Raw genomic sequence first — 16266 nt, 5'->3', positions numbered from 1 at the left:
CAAGCAAACAAGCTATCCACACAGTGCCTCTGGTTGCTGGGGAGTCCATCAAGTGTGCCAGCAAATAATATATAAAAATGCTTTCGTAGTTTCAAAACACAAATGCCGTTTTTAATCACACCTGAGCCACTTAAAATCCTTCACCTTAATTGTGATAATGGACAGGGATGTTTTTTCCAAAAGTTTTGTAAACTGGAGTTACTGGGTCTTGGACAGGTTCAGAGGCATGCCCAGCAGATCTCTGGTGTGACTTCCTTTTGGCATGGGTCTGGCCTCAGTGTGCCAGGTAACACAAAGCTTGTTTGTCTACAGCAAGCATTTTAGAATGTTTTAGTTGCATTCAAGTAACTTGGCATTCAACTTAAAGCTATCTTGCATACCACACGGCTTTACAGTGCTGACAAGTAGGCTCAAGATCGGACACATCTGCATCTATGCTGTTAAACTCAATTATTTGTTTTTAAAAGCTATGCAGCCTTCTAATCTGCCAGATGCCAAACTCCATACAAAAATCTGGAAGAATCAGTTGATGGAAAAGTAAGTATTTAACACCTCCCAAACTGACTGACCAGTTCTAGTTCTCAGTGTGAGTTGTTTTGCTGGTTTTGAGGTGACTTTGTCAATATGTAAGGCATACCGGTCCAGGAAGAGCACCTACGGAACAGCAGAAACGGACCCAATCGCCGGCTGGATACGGGGATAGGAACAGCCACGCACAGCAGATGAGGAGTGTGTGAGGGACCAGCGAGATGGGGATCAGGAAGAGGGAAAGGAGATGTTAGCTAATGGTGTCCCAGATACATCTGTGTCTGAGTACTGAGACCACAGGAACTGATGTGTAAATGCGCAACTTCAAATATGTTTAATCTAAGGCTGTGCTGTTGCTGAAAGGTATCGCCTTTCTGATGCCCATGTCTCGGGGGTTTGCTCCGGCAGCAAGTGACTCACTTCCCCCCATGGGACCACCGCCGTGGTACAGGGGACAGCAAGAGCGCCGGGCTAAGGGCGTGGAGGAAAGGCAAGTCTGCTTTTATGGGCAGCTGCATAGCTTTAGGAAGCCGTACCTTAAACCCAGTATCCTGTCGGTGACAGTGATCAGCCTTAGATAAATTAAGGGAAGGCATGAGACTCAGAGGCAGGTAATTACGGAGTGACCTGACCTTCAGGCATTGTCCGTAATTTCCCCCAGTAGTGATGAATCTGATGTTTGCCCTATATCTTATCAGGAATTTTGTGCTTTAAATGTTTTCCAGTTGCAGATCTGGATGTTCCTGCTATCTGCACACATATCTAATCCCTGGTGAGTCTCCTCGCTAGTGCAAGCCTCCCTCCTCGCTACATCCTGGGGCGATGAATTCCATTGATTTAATAGTCCGTGGGCTGGTGATGGTGCGCGGAGCGGCCCCGGCCGGGCACCGCCACAGCTGCGGAACTGGAGGCTGTGACTGCTCAGTGCCGTGCGGCTGCCCCCGGTCGCGAAGCCGGAATTCACGGATTGCTGAAAGAACTGTAAGGGAAAAGCTCTCCCCATTATTTTGCCGTCGGTCATTTTTTTAATGACTGTTCTTACAGTGCACAGAAGACTGAAATCGGGTAATTATTAGGGAAAAGGTTGGGAACTTCTTACTACAGAAGGCCGCCCTTAGCTGCCTCGTTGCTGGTAATGAGCATGGGGGTGCGGAGGCGCCGGCAGGAGACCGGGACGGGGTCAGGGACTCGTCCGGCCCCGGGCCGGCAAGGAGCCGCCCCCGCCCCTCACCTGCTGCCCGGGCGGGCGGGGGCGGCGCTGCCGGGGAACTCGCGCGGCAGGAAGGGAGCGGAGCGAGGGCGGGAGCGGGGCCGCCAGAGCCGCGGCTCCTCCTCCTCCTCCTCCTGCGCCCCGGACCCCGCGGGCTGGGCGAGGAGCGGCAGCGGCGGGGCCCCATGCGGCGGCCGGGACGGCGCTCTCCGCCGCCCGGCCCCAGCACCACCAGCAGCCCCCGCCGCCGCCGATGACCTGGACCAGCAGCATGAGCAGCGGGTACAGCAGCCTGGAGGAGGAAGAGTCCGAGGAGTTCTTCTTCACCGCGCGCACCTCCTTCTTCAGGAGGCCGCCAGGCAAGAGCCGCGCCGCCCCACAAGTAAGTGCCGTGCGCCGGGCAAGAGGGGCGGCTGCGCCCCGCGGGGCAGCTGCTGCCGGGCCGGGCCGGGCCGGCTCCCTCCGGCTCGGCCTCCACGTGTCCGCCGCCCCCTCCCCCACAGGGAAGGACCCGCGGAGCCGCCCGGGCGCCGGGACAGAGCGGGGAGGAGGCGGCCGGCAAGGGCTTCCCTCGGCAGGCTTCCAGCGGGGCTCCTGCGCGGCCGGGGGTCACTGGAGGGGCCCCCGCCGGCGTGCCCCGCTCGGCAGCCGGGCTGAGGGACCCCCATTGCCCGGTGGGCAGGGGACGTGACCAGAAATCGCTTATTTGTGCGGAGAGTAACCGCGCTGTTCGCCCCGCTGTAGCCTCTGCGGGGCACGGCGGGGTCTGCCTCCTCGCTCTTTCGGAGCTCGTTCCGAGGTGAATGACAGCCTCTTCAGCTGGTTTGTTGGCAGGGAAAGGCCCTCTGAAGTGTTTAAGTGGCTTGGTTTAAGCATTCAGGCTCATGCAAGTGGAGCTTTGAAGTGAACAATTGATTAAAACCAAAGCAAAAACCCCGAACCAACCCCTTGTGTGGGCAGCGTTGAAATTTCAATGGAGGACCTGTCCGACGCAGAGCAGTTATTAAACCATATAGGGTAAACGTCACACTTCTTTAGCCAGCCAGTCTATCCCCCCTCATTCCTCTCCTCCCAATGCACAGGATCTCATTGTAGAGAAGGCTGGCTATGAGCTAGTGAGCCTGTTTTGTTTATGCTAGTTCTTCACCTGCTCCCACCAGCATCAGTGCCTTCTTTCTGTTCAGTGTCTGTTTCTTTCTACAAACTCTTCGTGGTTTTCCCCACTGGATTTCAGTGTTAGTATTACTGCTGCCATGGGGACCTGCTTATAAACTTGCTTTTCAAAGCTTGGATACCTCAGCTGCCCTCTGGTCCACCTGTGGCACTTGTCAAAAAACGTCGTTCATTACCCACAGCCATTCCTGTAGGCTGTGTTCTGCTGCAGAAAGCAAATCTTGGTTTCTTTTTCTCTGAGGTTATGTTCCATTTGTGATTTGTTTAAAACTGAAACCCTCTAGCTGCCCCTTAGGAAACTCCTGCTCCCGTTTGAGGAAGTGCAAGAGCTCTCTTGAGCTTTAACTTCCTCTGCAAAGTTTGGCAGGGAGCCTGGGCACACCCTCTGTCTACACCTGAGCTTGGGCACTTGGAGCAAATAGGCTGGGACTGGCTATGTATCAGGTTGTGGCTGCTTCTCCAGGATACTCGTCTTGACAGCTCTCCTCAGTGGTTGGTTTTGTCTCATCCATTTTGAGTTTCAGCCTCCCACTAACCTCAGGTATTCACTGGAAGGTGCTGAGTGCTGTGGAGTGTCCTTGAACTTCACCTGCTAACCTATTTGGCCAGCACTGGCTGCCACCTGGCCCTTACGGAGGAGGATTCTGGTGTGACAGTACTGTGTGAATAGATGTCTGCTGTCATAGAACTGCTGTCTGCCTCTGTGTAGCTGCTGTATCGTGACATGTAAGAAGGCCTGTGTCTTGATTCAGATCCTGAAAACATACAGGTCTTTCCAGTGCTGTTGTATGAGTTGTGTTGCTAAATGTTAGCTGTATAAGTGGTAAACTGTGCAAATGTGTAAATTTTTGTGTGTGGTGTTAACATTTCCAAGCAAGGGGGACTGGAAAAAAAACCACAAAAAACCCCATAGCTAAAATTTGATGTTCTGCTCTAGTAATGTTTCCCAAAAGAATACTGTAGTGAGGTGTTGCAGGGTGCATATTTAAGTAAGTATTTACTAGGCTGGAACAAATTAATCTGTATTGCTGACTCTGCAGCATCAGAAATACTCAGCTAATGTTTCTAGTCATAAAGTTATAACCAGTTGCTCTCAACTGCAGATTTATAGGCAAAAGAAAAAAAAATCTCCAAACAATGCTGAATGTAGATTTCAACAGTCATGTGGCCAGTAAGAGTGAGTTTCCCCTTCCAGCAATAACAGTCATAATAAGCCTCTTTGTAGGGATGAGGATGCTACTTTTGGTTTGTATTTGAGGTTTAGTCAAAAAATGCATACTATGTCCCCTTGAGCGAAGAGAAAAGAGGGGAGCTGATAGTTATTGTTTCTGTGTCTTTCTCAACTACACAAATATTAAGTTTTGCAGTGTGGGTTTCTCTTCTTGTAGAAGACTTTAAATGCTGGCAGTTACGTTTATCCTTCTGTCTTAGCTCCCTCTGCCCCCTTTCTTGCAGGGAAGAAATGGTTTAGAGCATTTGGCTTGCAGCTGTGCCTGCGGAAAAACTCTCTACAAGTGTTTAGTCTTGTTTTGTATGGATTTCCAAAGAAAAGAAAGAAAAAAGGAAATTCACTAGTTTAAGTAGTGAATTTTTGTCTTCATTTAATTGGGCAAGGGTGGACTTAAATACATCAAATGCTGCAACTGAGACAGGATTAATGAATTGACAGCAATTCTGGTGTAAAAAATTTGCGATAGTACCTTCGGTCTTTGCCTAGGATGCCTGATCTCTAGTGTGGTTAAAGATTTAGACAACTTTTCCTCTCTCTGTAGCACTTCTAAAAAAAATTGCAGCATAAAACCATTGCAGCATATAATAGATGGTATGGTGTTTTGGGGATGAGCAGTAGCCCCAAAGTTATTTCTTAAGCAAGAAATTCTTCAATCTGAGGGCAGTGTGAATAAAAATGCAGGTTGCTTTATGCTGTGTTATTGCTCCTGAAAGTTTAGCTTTAAGGTTTCTTATCATCTGTGTCTCTTTTAAAATTTAAGTGTCAGAAACTAGATTAAGCTCGGTGTGGCCCTGCTTTATGTTTGCAATGAGTCATTTAATAAACGAAAAAGGCAGAACTGTAAATATTTTTGTCCTGCCAGTGTGACTACTCATGTGAGGTAAAGTTATCCATGTACATAGGCTTTTGCAAGATCAGACCGGTGCTTCTGTATGATCAAGCCTTTGGAATTCATCCATTCCCTGTAGAAAAAGTACTAAAATAAGATGTTTGGCAAACTTTTGAAAGCTGACCTCTTTCTCTCCCTATTTCCTCCCACCCACCCCCATCCTTCAGGAAAATTGAAAACAGTCATGCCTGCTGCTGCAAGCCCCACCATATGCTGGAGGGATGTGCATCTTCCTGTGTATGTTTTCTGTGCTTTCCTTCCCCACACCAGTTCCCCGAATTATCTCACATTGAGCAGGGTCGATGTAAATCCTTGCAATACTTTTCCTTTCTCAGGGGTCTCGATGGACAGTGGCCTTTCAAGCACACTCAATCCCAACTCAATCACATCACTTAATTCACAAAATACCCACATTTACTAAGTGCTCCTGATCTTACTAATGTGAAGCCTAGCTACTGTACTCCAAGACTCCAATGGGTGAATCAAAACCTTTTTTTCTCCAACAAAAGGAAAAAAAAAAAAACAAACCAGTGTGGCCTTTCAAGCATTGTATATGGTTAGTTCCAAGCCATGCTGAGCTCAAGTCTTATATCAGGATGACTGCAAAAACCTGAGGACATCCCTGTACTTGATTCTGCTTGCTCTATGTTTGAGGGCCCCTTCCACTGTAACTGTAAGGGTTAGAAACATGAGAAGAGGCTGTGGTCAGGATCTCTCTCTGCCCTTACGTGTGTAGGATCTGTGAGAGAGGACACCACTGTGCTTTGGGAAACCTTGCTTTGGAAGCTGGCAGTGCTATGGAGGTCACGGATCCCAGCTGCTAGAAGAGGGCCTGTCCTACAGGCCCTTGTACAGCATCTGAGTCGTGAATAGTTTGCACACAAAATGTGAGAGAGTTCTGGTTGATGTCCCATACAAAATGGCTTGGATATAAGAAGTTTGACGCTTGGATGCTGCTCTGTGCTTTGGAAAAAAACCCAAAATGCTGCTGTGTGCTCTGTTTTTCTACCATTTCATACAGGGCTCTGTAAAAGTGTTTGCAAGAAAAATGCAATCTCTTCTGTTGGCAGTTTCCAAAAATGCATGTGTTCCTTCTGCACCCAAGTATGTCCTCATTGCCTCACTGTCAACACTGGTCCTTCCCTGTCTGAGGTCTGATTTCTCCCTCTCTCTTCCCCTTACTGGTCTTGGTCTTCACAACTTGCAGACCTGCTAAGTTCCTTCCCCTGTACCCTCACCCAGTGCCCCCTGCTATGACATTGGCTTTGTGGCTGTATTTCCTGCATGTCAGTGGGATTTGCAGGTGTGGTAATGGTGGTGGGAAAGGAAATTCATAAAAAAGCTGGAAATGAAAAGCAGATAGATAAGAGCAGAGGAGATGTAAAGGGGAAAGGCAAAAGGCAGAGGGTGACAGTGTCATCCCGAACTAGTCCTGACAAAGTAACTAGCAATCTCTCATTTCACTGTTGGAGGAGGAGGTTTGACCTGAAAGGTGTAGCAGTTTTTTTTGTTTTGTTTTTCTTTTTTTTAATGGGTGAGCTGGTGGAAGTGGGAGGAAGTAGGACAAACTTCTGGGCACAGACGCCTTTTTTTACATTTCTTCCATATGAATTTGCCCAGTAGGTTGAGGCATGTGATTGAGAGGACGAGAGACCATAAAAAAAGCGTTTAACTTTGGAAGAAAACAGTTTCTAGCAGAAAAATGCAATTTGTAGCTGCTCAAGCCTGGTTAGGATGTCTTTGTGTTACCAGTGTCTGTTATTAATGTTTCACGTTGTTTAGCCATTACGACTCTTCCTGGGTTTCCTTTCTGTAACATTCCCTAGGGAAAATGGCTCTCCTGACTACCAGAAAAAATGAGGTTTCTAATTATAGGCTTGCTTTGGAGCCAAAAAGTTTAGGTTTGTGTTTGACATGTAGTCGTGAAACTTATTTAAAAAAAGGCAACTAAAAATACCCAGTAATGTTTTGTTCTTTTTTTTCTAATCCATTTGGCAGTCAGTGAATATTATGGGATAAACATTGTTGCAACTGAAATACTTGAAAGTTAAGAACTGAAGGAATGAGCAGGGTAGAGATTGTGTCTATTTTAAGGCCCACATCATTGTGACAGTAAACTAGTGGTCCTTATTTTGTGTTTTTGTCTCACTCTTGTCTTGGAGCACTTGATGCAGCATGTGTGCATCAGTAACTTGGAGGGGTTTGATGGCCATTTTGTGGTGAACTCTTAAGTCCCCTGCTGGTGTCTGACAGCCTCTGGAGGTGAGATGAGATTTATGCCCTGTGCAGAGGATGCTGATTGCTGTACACTGGTTCATCGTCCCAGTTGGTTCTTGGAGTCATTGGTTTAAATTTTGAGGGCTTAACTATATGAAATGGTAACTACTAGCATAGACAAAAATTTAAGAAGCAGGTTTAGAAGAGATGGGTTAATGTACTGTCCTAAGCAGAGTTCAAGTCACTAAAACATGTAATGAGTGCTGTTACATTCAGTGATTTAAGTGTCATGAGTGCAGCACCAGCAGCAGGTAATATTCAGACTAGATGAGTAACTCTTAACATTTCCACTGTTTTCTTTAGTTTATTGTATTAATACTATATTAAGTGCATCTCAGGCAGTTACTTCTCTATAAACTTGGGGAGCACAAACAATGTGTTATTATCTTTGTTATTGACATTTATTTAAAAATCACTGGAGAAACACTGGTTTTTTTTTTTTTTTTTCCTTTTGTTGGAGAAAAAAAGGTTTTGATTCACCCATTGGAGTCTTGGAGTACAGTAGCTAGGCTTCACATTAGTAAGATCAGGAGCACTTAGTAAATGTGGGTATTTTGTGAATTAAGTGATGTGATTGAGTTGGGATAATCATGTAGGTTTAAGTGCAAAGCAGAAGGGCAGAGCTGTGGAGTTTTGCTGAAGTCAGAAAGTACTGGGCATCTATAGCTTTATGGTCCAAAATGTTTAGACTTAGGTTGCTTTAGACACATGTGAATAGACATGCAGACACAAGCAGTCTTCTTTTAACTGAAGAGTCTGGTGAATTCAGGGAAGTGCTCTGCAACACAGCAGAACTGAAGAGTGTCTAAACATGCTAAAGAGATTAAAAGAAAACCCAATAAAAAGTTACTTAAAGAAGGAGAAAATCTTCTTGTGATCTGTTACCTCAACTGTAGATCACTGTGTAAGAATAGTATCAGAATGACCATTTTGGAAGAGGGTCTTGCTGATTAACATTTAGCTACTGCAAGAGCAAAATGATGAAGAAAAACTAAAGTAGAAACTGATGCTACAGTCTGTCTCTTCTGTAAAACGTCAGTGGCACCAGTGCTGCATTAACAGTTGCAAGCACTACTGGCTCATGGGTCGGATACAAGGGGTTGAAGTGAATGGGGTAACATCAGGCTGGCAGCCAGTCACTCATGGAATTCTGCAGGGCTCCATCCTCTGCCCAGAGCTCGTCCACATCTTCATTAATGAGTTGGATGCAGGACTGGAAGGAATACAGAATGAATTTGCTGATGACACTAAATTGGGAGGAGCTGTTGACTCCCTCAGAGGCAGAGAGACACTGACAAATTAGAGAGATGGGCTATCACCAACCATATTAAAGAAGTTTAATGAGGGCAAGTGACGGATTCTGCACCTGGGATGGGGCAACCCTGGATTAACAGACAGACTGGGGAATGAGAGGCTGGAGAGCAGCACTGCAGAAAGGGACCTGGGTGTGCTAGTCAGGGGAAAGTTGAATGTGAGTCAGCAGTGCCCTGGCAGCCAGGAGGGCCACCTGTGTTCTGGGGTGCATCAGGCACAGCATCGCCAGCCAGGCAAGGGAGGGAATTGTCCCACTCTGCTCTGCCCTGGAGTGGCCTCACCTTGAGTGCTGGGGTTAGTTTTGGGCAATGTAAGGAATGGTCACAATGCAAGGAGGATACTAAGCTATTGGAGAGTGTCCAAAGGGGGGGCAACAAAGATGGTGAATGGCCTTGAGGGGAAGGTGTATGAGGAGTGCCCAAGCTCACTTGGTCTCTTCAACCTGGAGAACAGGAGACTGAGGGGAGAGCTCATTGCTATCTGCATCTTCCTCGTGAGGGGAAGTGGAGGGGGGGGGGGCAGACAGTGATCTCTTCACACTTGTAACCAGTGAGTGACAGAACTCGAAGGAATGGCCTGAAAGTGTGTCAGGGGGAGGTTCATCTTGCATATCAGTAAAAGGCTCTTCACCCAGAGGGTGGCTGGGCACTGGAACAGGCTCCCCAGGGAAGTGGTCATAGCTCCAGCCTGACAGAGTTCAAGAAACGTTTGGACAATGCTCTCAGGCACATGGCGTGATTCTCGGGTTGTCCTGTGTAGGGTCAAGAATTGGACTTTGGTGATCCCTGTGGGTCCATTTCAACTCAGGATGTTCTGTGATTCTAAATAAACTGATTAACAGAGAATTTCAGGTGAAGTGCTGGATGTGTAATACAGCATTTGCCTGTGAGAATATACTAGCGAGTCAAGGCAAGCAGCGTAAGCTTCATGAAGCAAGACATGAGAGTGACAGGTCTCTTGTCCAGCTCTCCTCATGGATAGACAGGTAAAACTTGGGGGGCTTCTGCAGGCAGCACATGGAGCCAAGCTATTCAGTATATCCCGCACTTCATTCTTAGGTAGAAATAGGGCTGTTATGGATGCATGCTCACATTTTAAAAAAATAATTACGTATTATCTATATATAGATACAAAATATTTAGATTTATATGTATAAATCTAACATGCACACATATGGATTTGTACCTTTCGAGACCAATACTCAGGAAAGGTCTTAAAACCCACAGATGTTAGAGGTGTGCCCCAATGGGACTGAAGCTAGCCCAGCATGCTGTCGTCTCCCCCCAGTTTCAGTGCAGCACACCTGCCTACAGTGTTGTCAGGCTTTTGTATGGGTTTGGGTTCCTGTAACAAAGCCCGCACGTTTCTGTGGACAGGTATGAATTCATTTGGAGTGAGTAATTGCTGCTTTCCTTTTGGCATGCTTGCTTTTCTGTGAGGTTGATGAAATACTGCAGACAGTTTTGAGGAGAGTGCTTCCTATGCAGACATGTATTTGGCTATGCTAAGTAGCCACATGTGATTTATGTAGCAATTAAGAATGCTTTCTGGTTACTCATCTGTGTGTGTGTTGGAGAGGAATTTGTGTTCCTGTATGCAGAGGAATCTATGCTGTGCTGAAAATAATAGTAAAAGCAGAAGTGGTTCATCTGCCTCAGAGGATGCGTCAAACGTTGATGTTGGGTATGTAGTACTTGGTGTGCCGGTTGTCAACTTCTCTGTCTCACTCTTTACCCACTAAGTAATTGTGGAAAATGCTGTTTGCAAGTGTGTTTCTTTTAGAAATTATATAAAATAATGTACTAGGGGCAAATTACAAAGGCAGTCGTCTCTAATCTTTTACAGATATCCCTGTTGTCCATAATTAGGACTGCTTGTATTGTGATCTGTCTCCTTACTGATCCAAGGTGTGGTCAAGTGCATGGATGCACAGTCTAACCATGCTATACTCTTCCTCATAGTGCACAGTCCTTGTATCTTGTGTTTGCAGTACACAATCAATACAGTCTCTCTAAACCCTGGTTTTTAATAATAAAAACTGAATATCAAGTACTGCTCTGGCTGATGATGATTGTTTGCCAAATACTTAAGTGCTTAATTTTATTTCTGCTGAAGCAGGAATCCCATGATTTGACTTGTCCCCCTTGAAGTAAAGTTTGTAATAGAATAAATTTTTTAATACTTCACAAGTAGCTTAACACCTTTATTGATGGCTAATAACCTCTGTTGTAGACTACTTCCTCTCGGTGACTACTTATGTACAGTTGTGCTGGTCACACTAGCCTGTAAACTTGGAAGAGTTTAGTTCAGAGGTTTCATTTAGAGCATTACTTTTCTCTTAGTGGGTTCCTCTCTTCTGAAGAATTGGTCTCCTCAAGATCAAAGACCGCTTGTCTTGCTGTTCAGTCCACCAGCAGCTTGATTTAGTGTGTTCACTTAGATACATAAGCTGAGATCATGGAAGTCTTTTTGTTCAGAGCTGCTCATTTAATTGTAAAATATTTTCATAGTTCATCTGAGAAGCATCTGGTAAAGCCATATAAACTCCAGCAACTGCACTAGGGATTTCAGCATGACCCATTGTGATCGTGTGTACAGAAACTGGCATATTCTTTGGCACTGCCTGAAAGATTAAGAATTTTGGTGGTTGTGTTGCATTGCATAATGGGAGAATTGGCCTGCATTGTTTATCTTCATGTTTGAAATGAGTAGGTTCAAGGTTCAGTATTACTGAGATTAGCATAGCAGTCAGTACAGATTTTCACAATAGATGTAATTTGAACTACTATATTAGAATTTTTTATTATGTTATTGATGTGTGGAAAGGTTATGTAGTATAGGCATAGACAGGTGTCTTACGTTACCCTTTATGATAAAATGTGTAAAAAAACCCTCCAACCCTGTTTTTTTGCGTCTTTGATTAGCTTGTAAGTACTAGAAAAATCGATGTGGCAAGTGACCTGGGCTGTGCCTGAAGTGAGCAGAGGTATGTGCTGTAGCCAGCTGCAGGAACTGGTCCCTCAGCTTTCCGGACTGGTGACTTAAAGAATGGTCAGCCCCTTTTTTGTTACCATGCATGTGTGTTTAACTTGGAAAAGCAATGGAAAGAGAGGGTTTTTGCAGAAGCATTTCTGGATGCGTCAGGATAAACAGTCTACTGTTGAACCTAAGTGTTGAAGACCAAGGAACAGAAATATGAGCAGGAGGAAAGTTCTTTTAAATCCTGTCAAACATATAGGCTCCCCATCTCCATCACCAGGAGTACCTTGATCCAGAAATGAGACCCATGTGATGACTGTGATATAGCCAGGGGTAAATGCTGCAATAAGGGGGCGCTCCTGAAAACTGGTAAAATAAATCCCTAACTGTATGTGTGGCATGGACCTGGCAGCTGAAAGCTAGAAGTAGGTATAACTTTTATATTTGATAGTTAAGGAGTGAAGGAGGAGGAGAAGGAAGGAATCTTTGTGTATAAGACTTGCTCCATCTCTTGCAGGATGATAATATGAGCACTTATCAACTGCTGAGAGCAAATTGGAGTAAATTATCCTGCATGCATGTAAGGCATGGTAAAAGTAATTTGAGATGGGGAGTTGATTTGTGACTGTTGTCTTTTAGGAGCTGTGAAGGAAAGAAGGAAGATGAAGTATTTTATCTGTCCTGCTGTAAGTGCAGGCTGAAAAATTGCCTGTTCAGATTTCTGCACATAGGAGAGATGTCTTATGTCCTGTGGAAAAATCTACAGCTTAATCAAAAGTTCATGCTTGAGGCAGTTGCTCCATTAGGTACCCACGTACAAGTGCTGGCAGCGTAAGAACAGCAGAGTCAGGGGAACATTAGTTGTGCAGGCAACCTGATGCAAGCAGTAACCAGACTCCATATAATCTGCACGAGAGAAATCTGCTTTATTAAGGGGAACTTGATCTTTCATTACAGAAATCTTCTTCTGGTCATGATACTTGCAGCTTTCATGGAGCCTAACTTAGCACAGTGTTACTTTTCTAATGCAGTGTCTACATAAATTTGTTACTCTAAAGCCTGATTTTCTGTATTTAGAAATGTATCCAGATCTTTTGAGTTAATTTTGATGTAAAAATCTAATATTAAGGAGAGTTTGCAGTTTTTGCATGAGTTAGCAGGTCTGCTTAAGATGAACTGGGAATATTTAACTTGATATTAAGGGGTGCTTTAGTTGTTGAATTAAGGGAATGCCTTTTTCCCTTTCCAATAATATGTGATATGGGGTGATGACTAATGACAGGAGTCTGAGTCAACTCTTTCTGTAATGAAAATCATTTAGCTGCTTTAGACAGCCCAGTAGGTGGATCTCAGTAGCTACATAAATGGATTCACAGTAGCTAGTTAAGATAGTCTATGGAGTGGGGCTGTTGTAGAGTTCAAAGACTGGAATATCTTTTGTTGTATTTGGTAATATAATTTAGTAATTTCCTTGGGGAAGTGACTCTTAAAATACTGAATTGTTTCAGTTACCTTTTGATTCACTGTAGTGGTAAGAGACTACTGCATATGCATATGGATGTCAGTCTGGACATCAGTCAGATAAACCTCTGAATCAGATCCTCACATTATTTTAAATTTCATTTTTCTATTCTCATTGAATATAAAGTCAAATTAATTTATATGATGAGTTGCCTTTCTTAGGTTTTTTTCCTTTGGGCTCTATGACTATGTAAAAAATTATTCCTGAAAAACTTCCTACCACCTCCTGTCCCCACCCTCCTTATTTTTTCTTCAAGGTCCTAGCCAAGCAAGAACTTGTTTTATTCTTTGGGTACAAATTACTTTCTCCTTTAAGTCTGAGACTGACTCACTGTTGTGGTTTATAACAAGTATAACAAGAATTGCTGATAAATCTAAGTACCTTCTCTAAATATTCACTATAATCAGCTGTACAGTATTGCTTTGGGGTCTGATTTGGGCTTCATGGGAACAAGTTTGTTTTCACAGAAATTGAAAAATGGTATTAGTGTTCAGCTGACCATGTGATCTACTACTGTGAACTTTTGTTGGTCCCTTGCTTGCCTAGGAGATATTTTTACTGCTTTAAAAATAGTATAATGTTAGCAAAATAATATTCAGCTTAACTAAAACCACCATGTTTTAATTAAAGTATGTTAAAGAAAATATCTTCTATAAGACTTTTAATTCTGTACTGTTAATTACAACTTTTTTCTTGAATGAATATTCAGTAGACTATGTTGTCAAAGAGTAGAATAATTGGGAGAATGTTCTTATTGCTAACTCAAACCTGTGAGCAACAGGACTTCATGAAGTAGATTAAACTGTGGGTTTCTGGCTTTTTGTTGCTCTGGTCAGATTTCTTGCTCTGTAAAATAAAGCAGACAGTTCCTGTGCTTAGTACAGTGAGATTTTTATATTCAGGATTAGGCTGGGTGCCAATTAGCCAGCCACTGTCTACCCTTTACAGTGTAGACAGTTCCTACATCTTAGACCTGATCACAGCCTATGTAACATTATCCTAAATAAATGCCAAGTATTAAGACAAGGTGGAGAACCAGTGATGCTTTGTAAATCAAAGTGGCTCTGTTGCCAGCGGGGCATATTCCATCAGGGTTTCTCTTTTGGTTTGTTAAACCATAGGGCACTTGTAATTGCCTTGATACTGTGGTGGAAGGTTTGTTATAAAATACAGAAATAATTCCTGATACACACCTTTCTCGAGTTCTGAATAAGAATGGAACTGTCTGTAAAACAGCAACTCCAAAGAAGCGTCCAGCTATCAGAAGATCAAGTAAGTTGGCTTGAAACATGGCAGGTTGTGTAATGCAAATTTGTTTGACTTCTTTATGATCACCAAATCACAGTGAGGTTCCTGGGAGTTTAATTCCGTGTTTTGTCACCAGAAAGCCACTTTGTGCTCGCCTGTACCTGAGATGAACTTGTGAATTGTGTTTTCAGGCAGCAAAGTTATTGGCTGCACCCCCTTGTTTTGGCTCACTCCTGTTGGGTGTCCTTGGTTTTCCAGTTGTTGTTACCCTGTCCCTGCGATGGCAGCAGTGGGCATGGGAGCTTTTTGGAGGAGTCTTACACCTGCTGAGCTGAATCCTACAGACAAATCAATTTTCTTCTGTTACTATGCTCCTCTGGAAGGGGTCATCCCACTTGTAAGCAAGGAGAGCTTCAGGTACTCCTACAGCGGAAATCTGTGCTTTGATGGTCGTAGCAGTTGGTGATTTGAATCCAAACTGTTGTTCCATTGTTCCACATGCTCCTGTGACTGAGGGGTGATAAGATGTGCCTTAATACAAATTATGAAGGATTTAAATAACTTACACATCATTCCAATAGAACAGAAGTTACATATTTAGAAGTATCCTTCTAAAGATCTTCTGTGTTTTCCCAGTCATGGGCAAGAGTGGTTAATAAAGTTATATCACAGGTTTTGTTTTATGGCTGCAGTTTGTGGGTTTGTCTACGCTGACAGCTGCTTTTGAACTGATTACGTGTTCACATGGTGGGAAGCTTATCTCAGGATGGGGGAACATGACTGTTTATATTGTGCTAAAAGGTTGATATGTGAAGTGAAACATCAAAGCAGTTTCACATGCTCTGAACTTTAAAACTCACAGTTAATTTAATTAAAAAATAATTAAAGGCACATTTTTCCCCACCCCTGAATGTAGACCCCAAATAGTCTTCAAAGCATATTTGATTTTAATGATTTGGTGATTTCCTCCCTGAGGCTTTTTTTAACTTGCCACTGACATACAAAGATGTAGCTTTGAGTTGCAATGATAATAGACTATTAGTGCAGTAGGTGTTTGCCTCCTAAGACAGTACAGTGACATGTTCTGTGGAAATAGCCTAGTATTAAAAAAAAAAAAAAAAATCATCAACCTAGTGGTTTTTCCTCTAGCAGCCAAAGTTCATGATACACTTCTTTTTTAGTGATTTATAGTTTAAACTAGCTCCTGAAGCAGCTTGGTGAAGTGCATGGTATGGAATGCTGGCATGCTACCCTTGCTTTTTCACTTTTTTCTTTTGTCTCCTCTTCTCCCCCTTGAATTCTAATGAAGGGTCCTGTTTTAAAATGAGTTAGATTTTAAATCAGCCTTTATGGCCAATGCTGGAAAAATCATGTATTATGTAATACAGATTTACTGCACTAAGTAGTTGTGAAGATGTTATGTGGAGGATATAGGATGGGAGCTCCATGCTACTTGTCTGGATTTAACAAGTAGTAAACTATATGTTTTCATCTTCAGAGATCTATCTGGAAGATAGAGTGGAAAAAAAACCTTTCAGAAGATATTTCACATTGGGTAGTGATTGTGTCAGAAACAAAAGGCAGCAGAGAGGAGTATTTTTTATTATAAGGATTGGTATTTTATGTTGTGGGTATGGGCATTACAGTGTGCTTAGGGCAGTCATTAGAAATGTGGTGCCATTCCCTGGATGAGGGAAGGAGCTGCGCTTTTTAGGTACTTGCAGAGGTCCTGAGTAATGTGCTCTGGGAGACCCTGCTTGAGTGGGGAGGTTGGACTAGATAATCTCCAGTGGTCCCTTCCAACCTTACCATTCCATGATTCTTCTCTGTCCCCTTGCTATGTGCTTCCATATGGACCTCAATACTGCCCTTCCATAGAATCCAACCTTTGTTCT

General features: G+C 43.8%; 1 protein-coding gene across 3 annotated transcripts in view; it reads left to right on the top strand.

Moving 5' to 3' along the window:
* RASSF3 (Ras association domain family member 3) overlaps positions 1–16266 on the top strand; it is a 75271-nt gene that overhangs the window by 20024 nt on the left and 38981 nt on the right. Inside the window, exon 1 of one of the 3 annotated variants that reach the window (XM_032107065.1) lies at positions 1336–1509. The exons of 1 other annotated variant lie outside the window; for it this stretch is intronic. In XM_032107065.1, the coding sequence (XP_031962956.1) occupies positions 1351–1509 (159 nt within the window). In that variant the 5' untranslated portion in view covers positions 1336–1350. Of the gene's footprint in view, positions 1–1335; positions 1510–1893; positions 2121–16266 lie in introns of those variants that run through there. One more of the 3 variants, XM_032107066.1, reaches the window with a different exon arrangement.

This window comes from Corvus moneduloides, chromosome 4 (assembly GCF_009650955.1).
Source record: "Corvus moneduloides isolate bCorMon1 chromosome 4, bCorMon1.pri, whole genome shotgun sequence".
Classification (NCBI taxonomy): Eukaryota; Metazoa; Chordata; class Aves; order Passeriformes; family Corvidae; genus Corvus; species Corvus moneduloides.
Note: the sequence above shows the minus strand (reverse complement) of the source record. Positions and strands in the feature narration are given on the sequence as shown.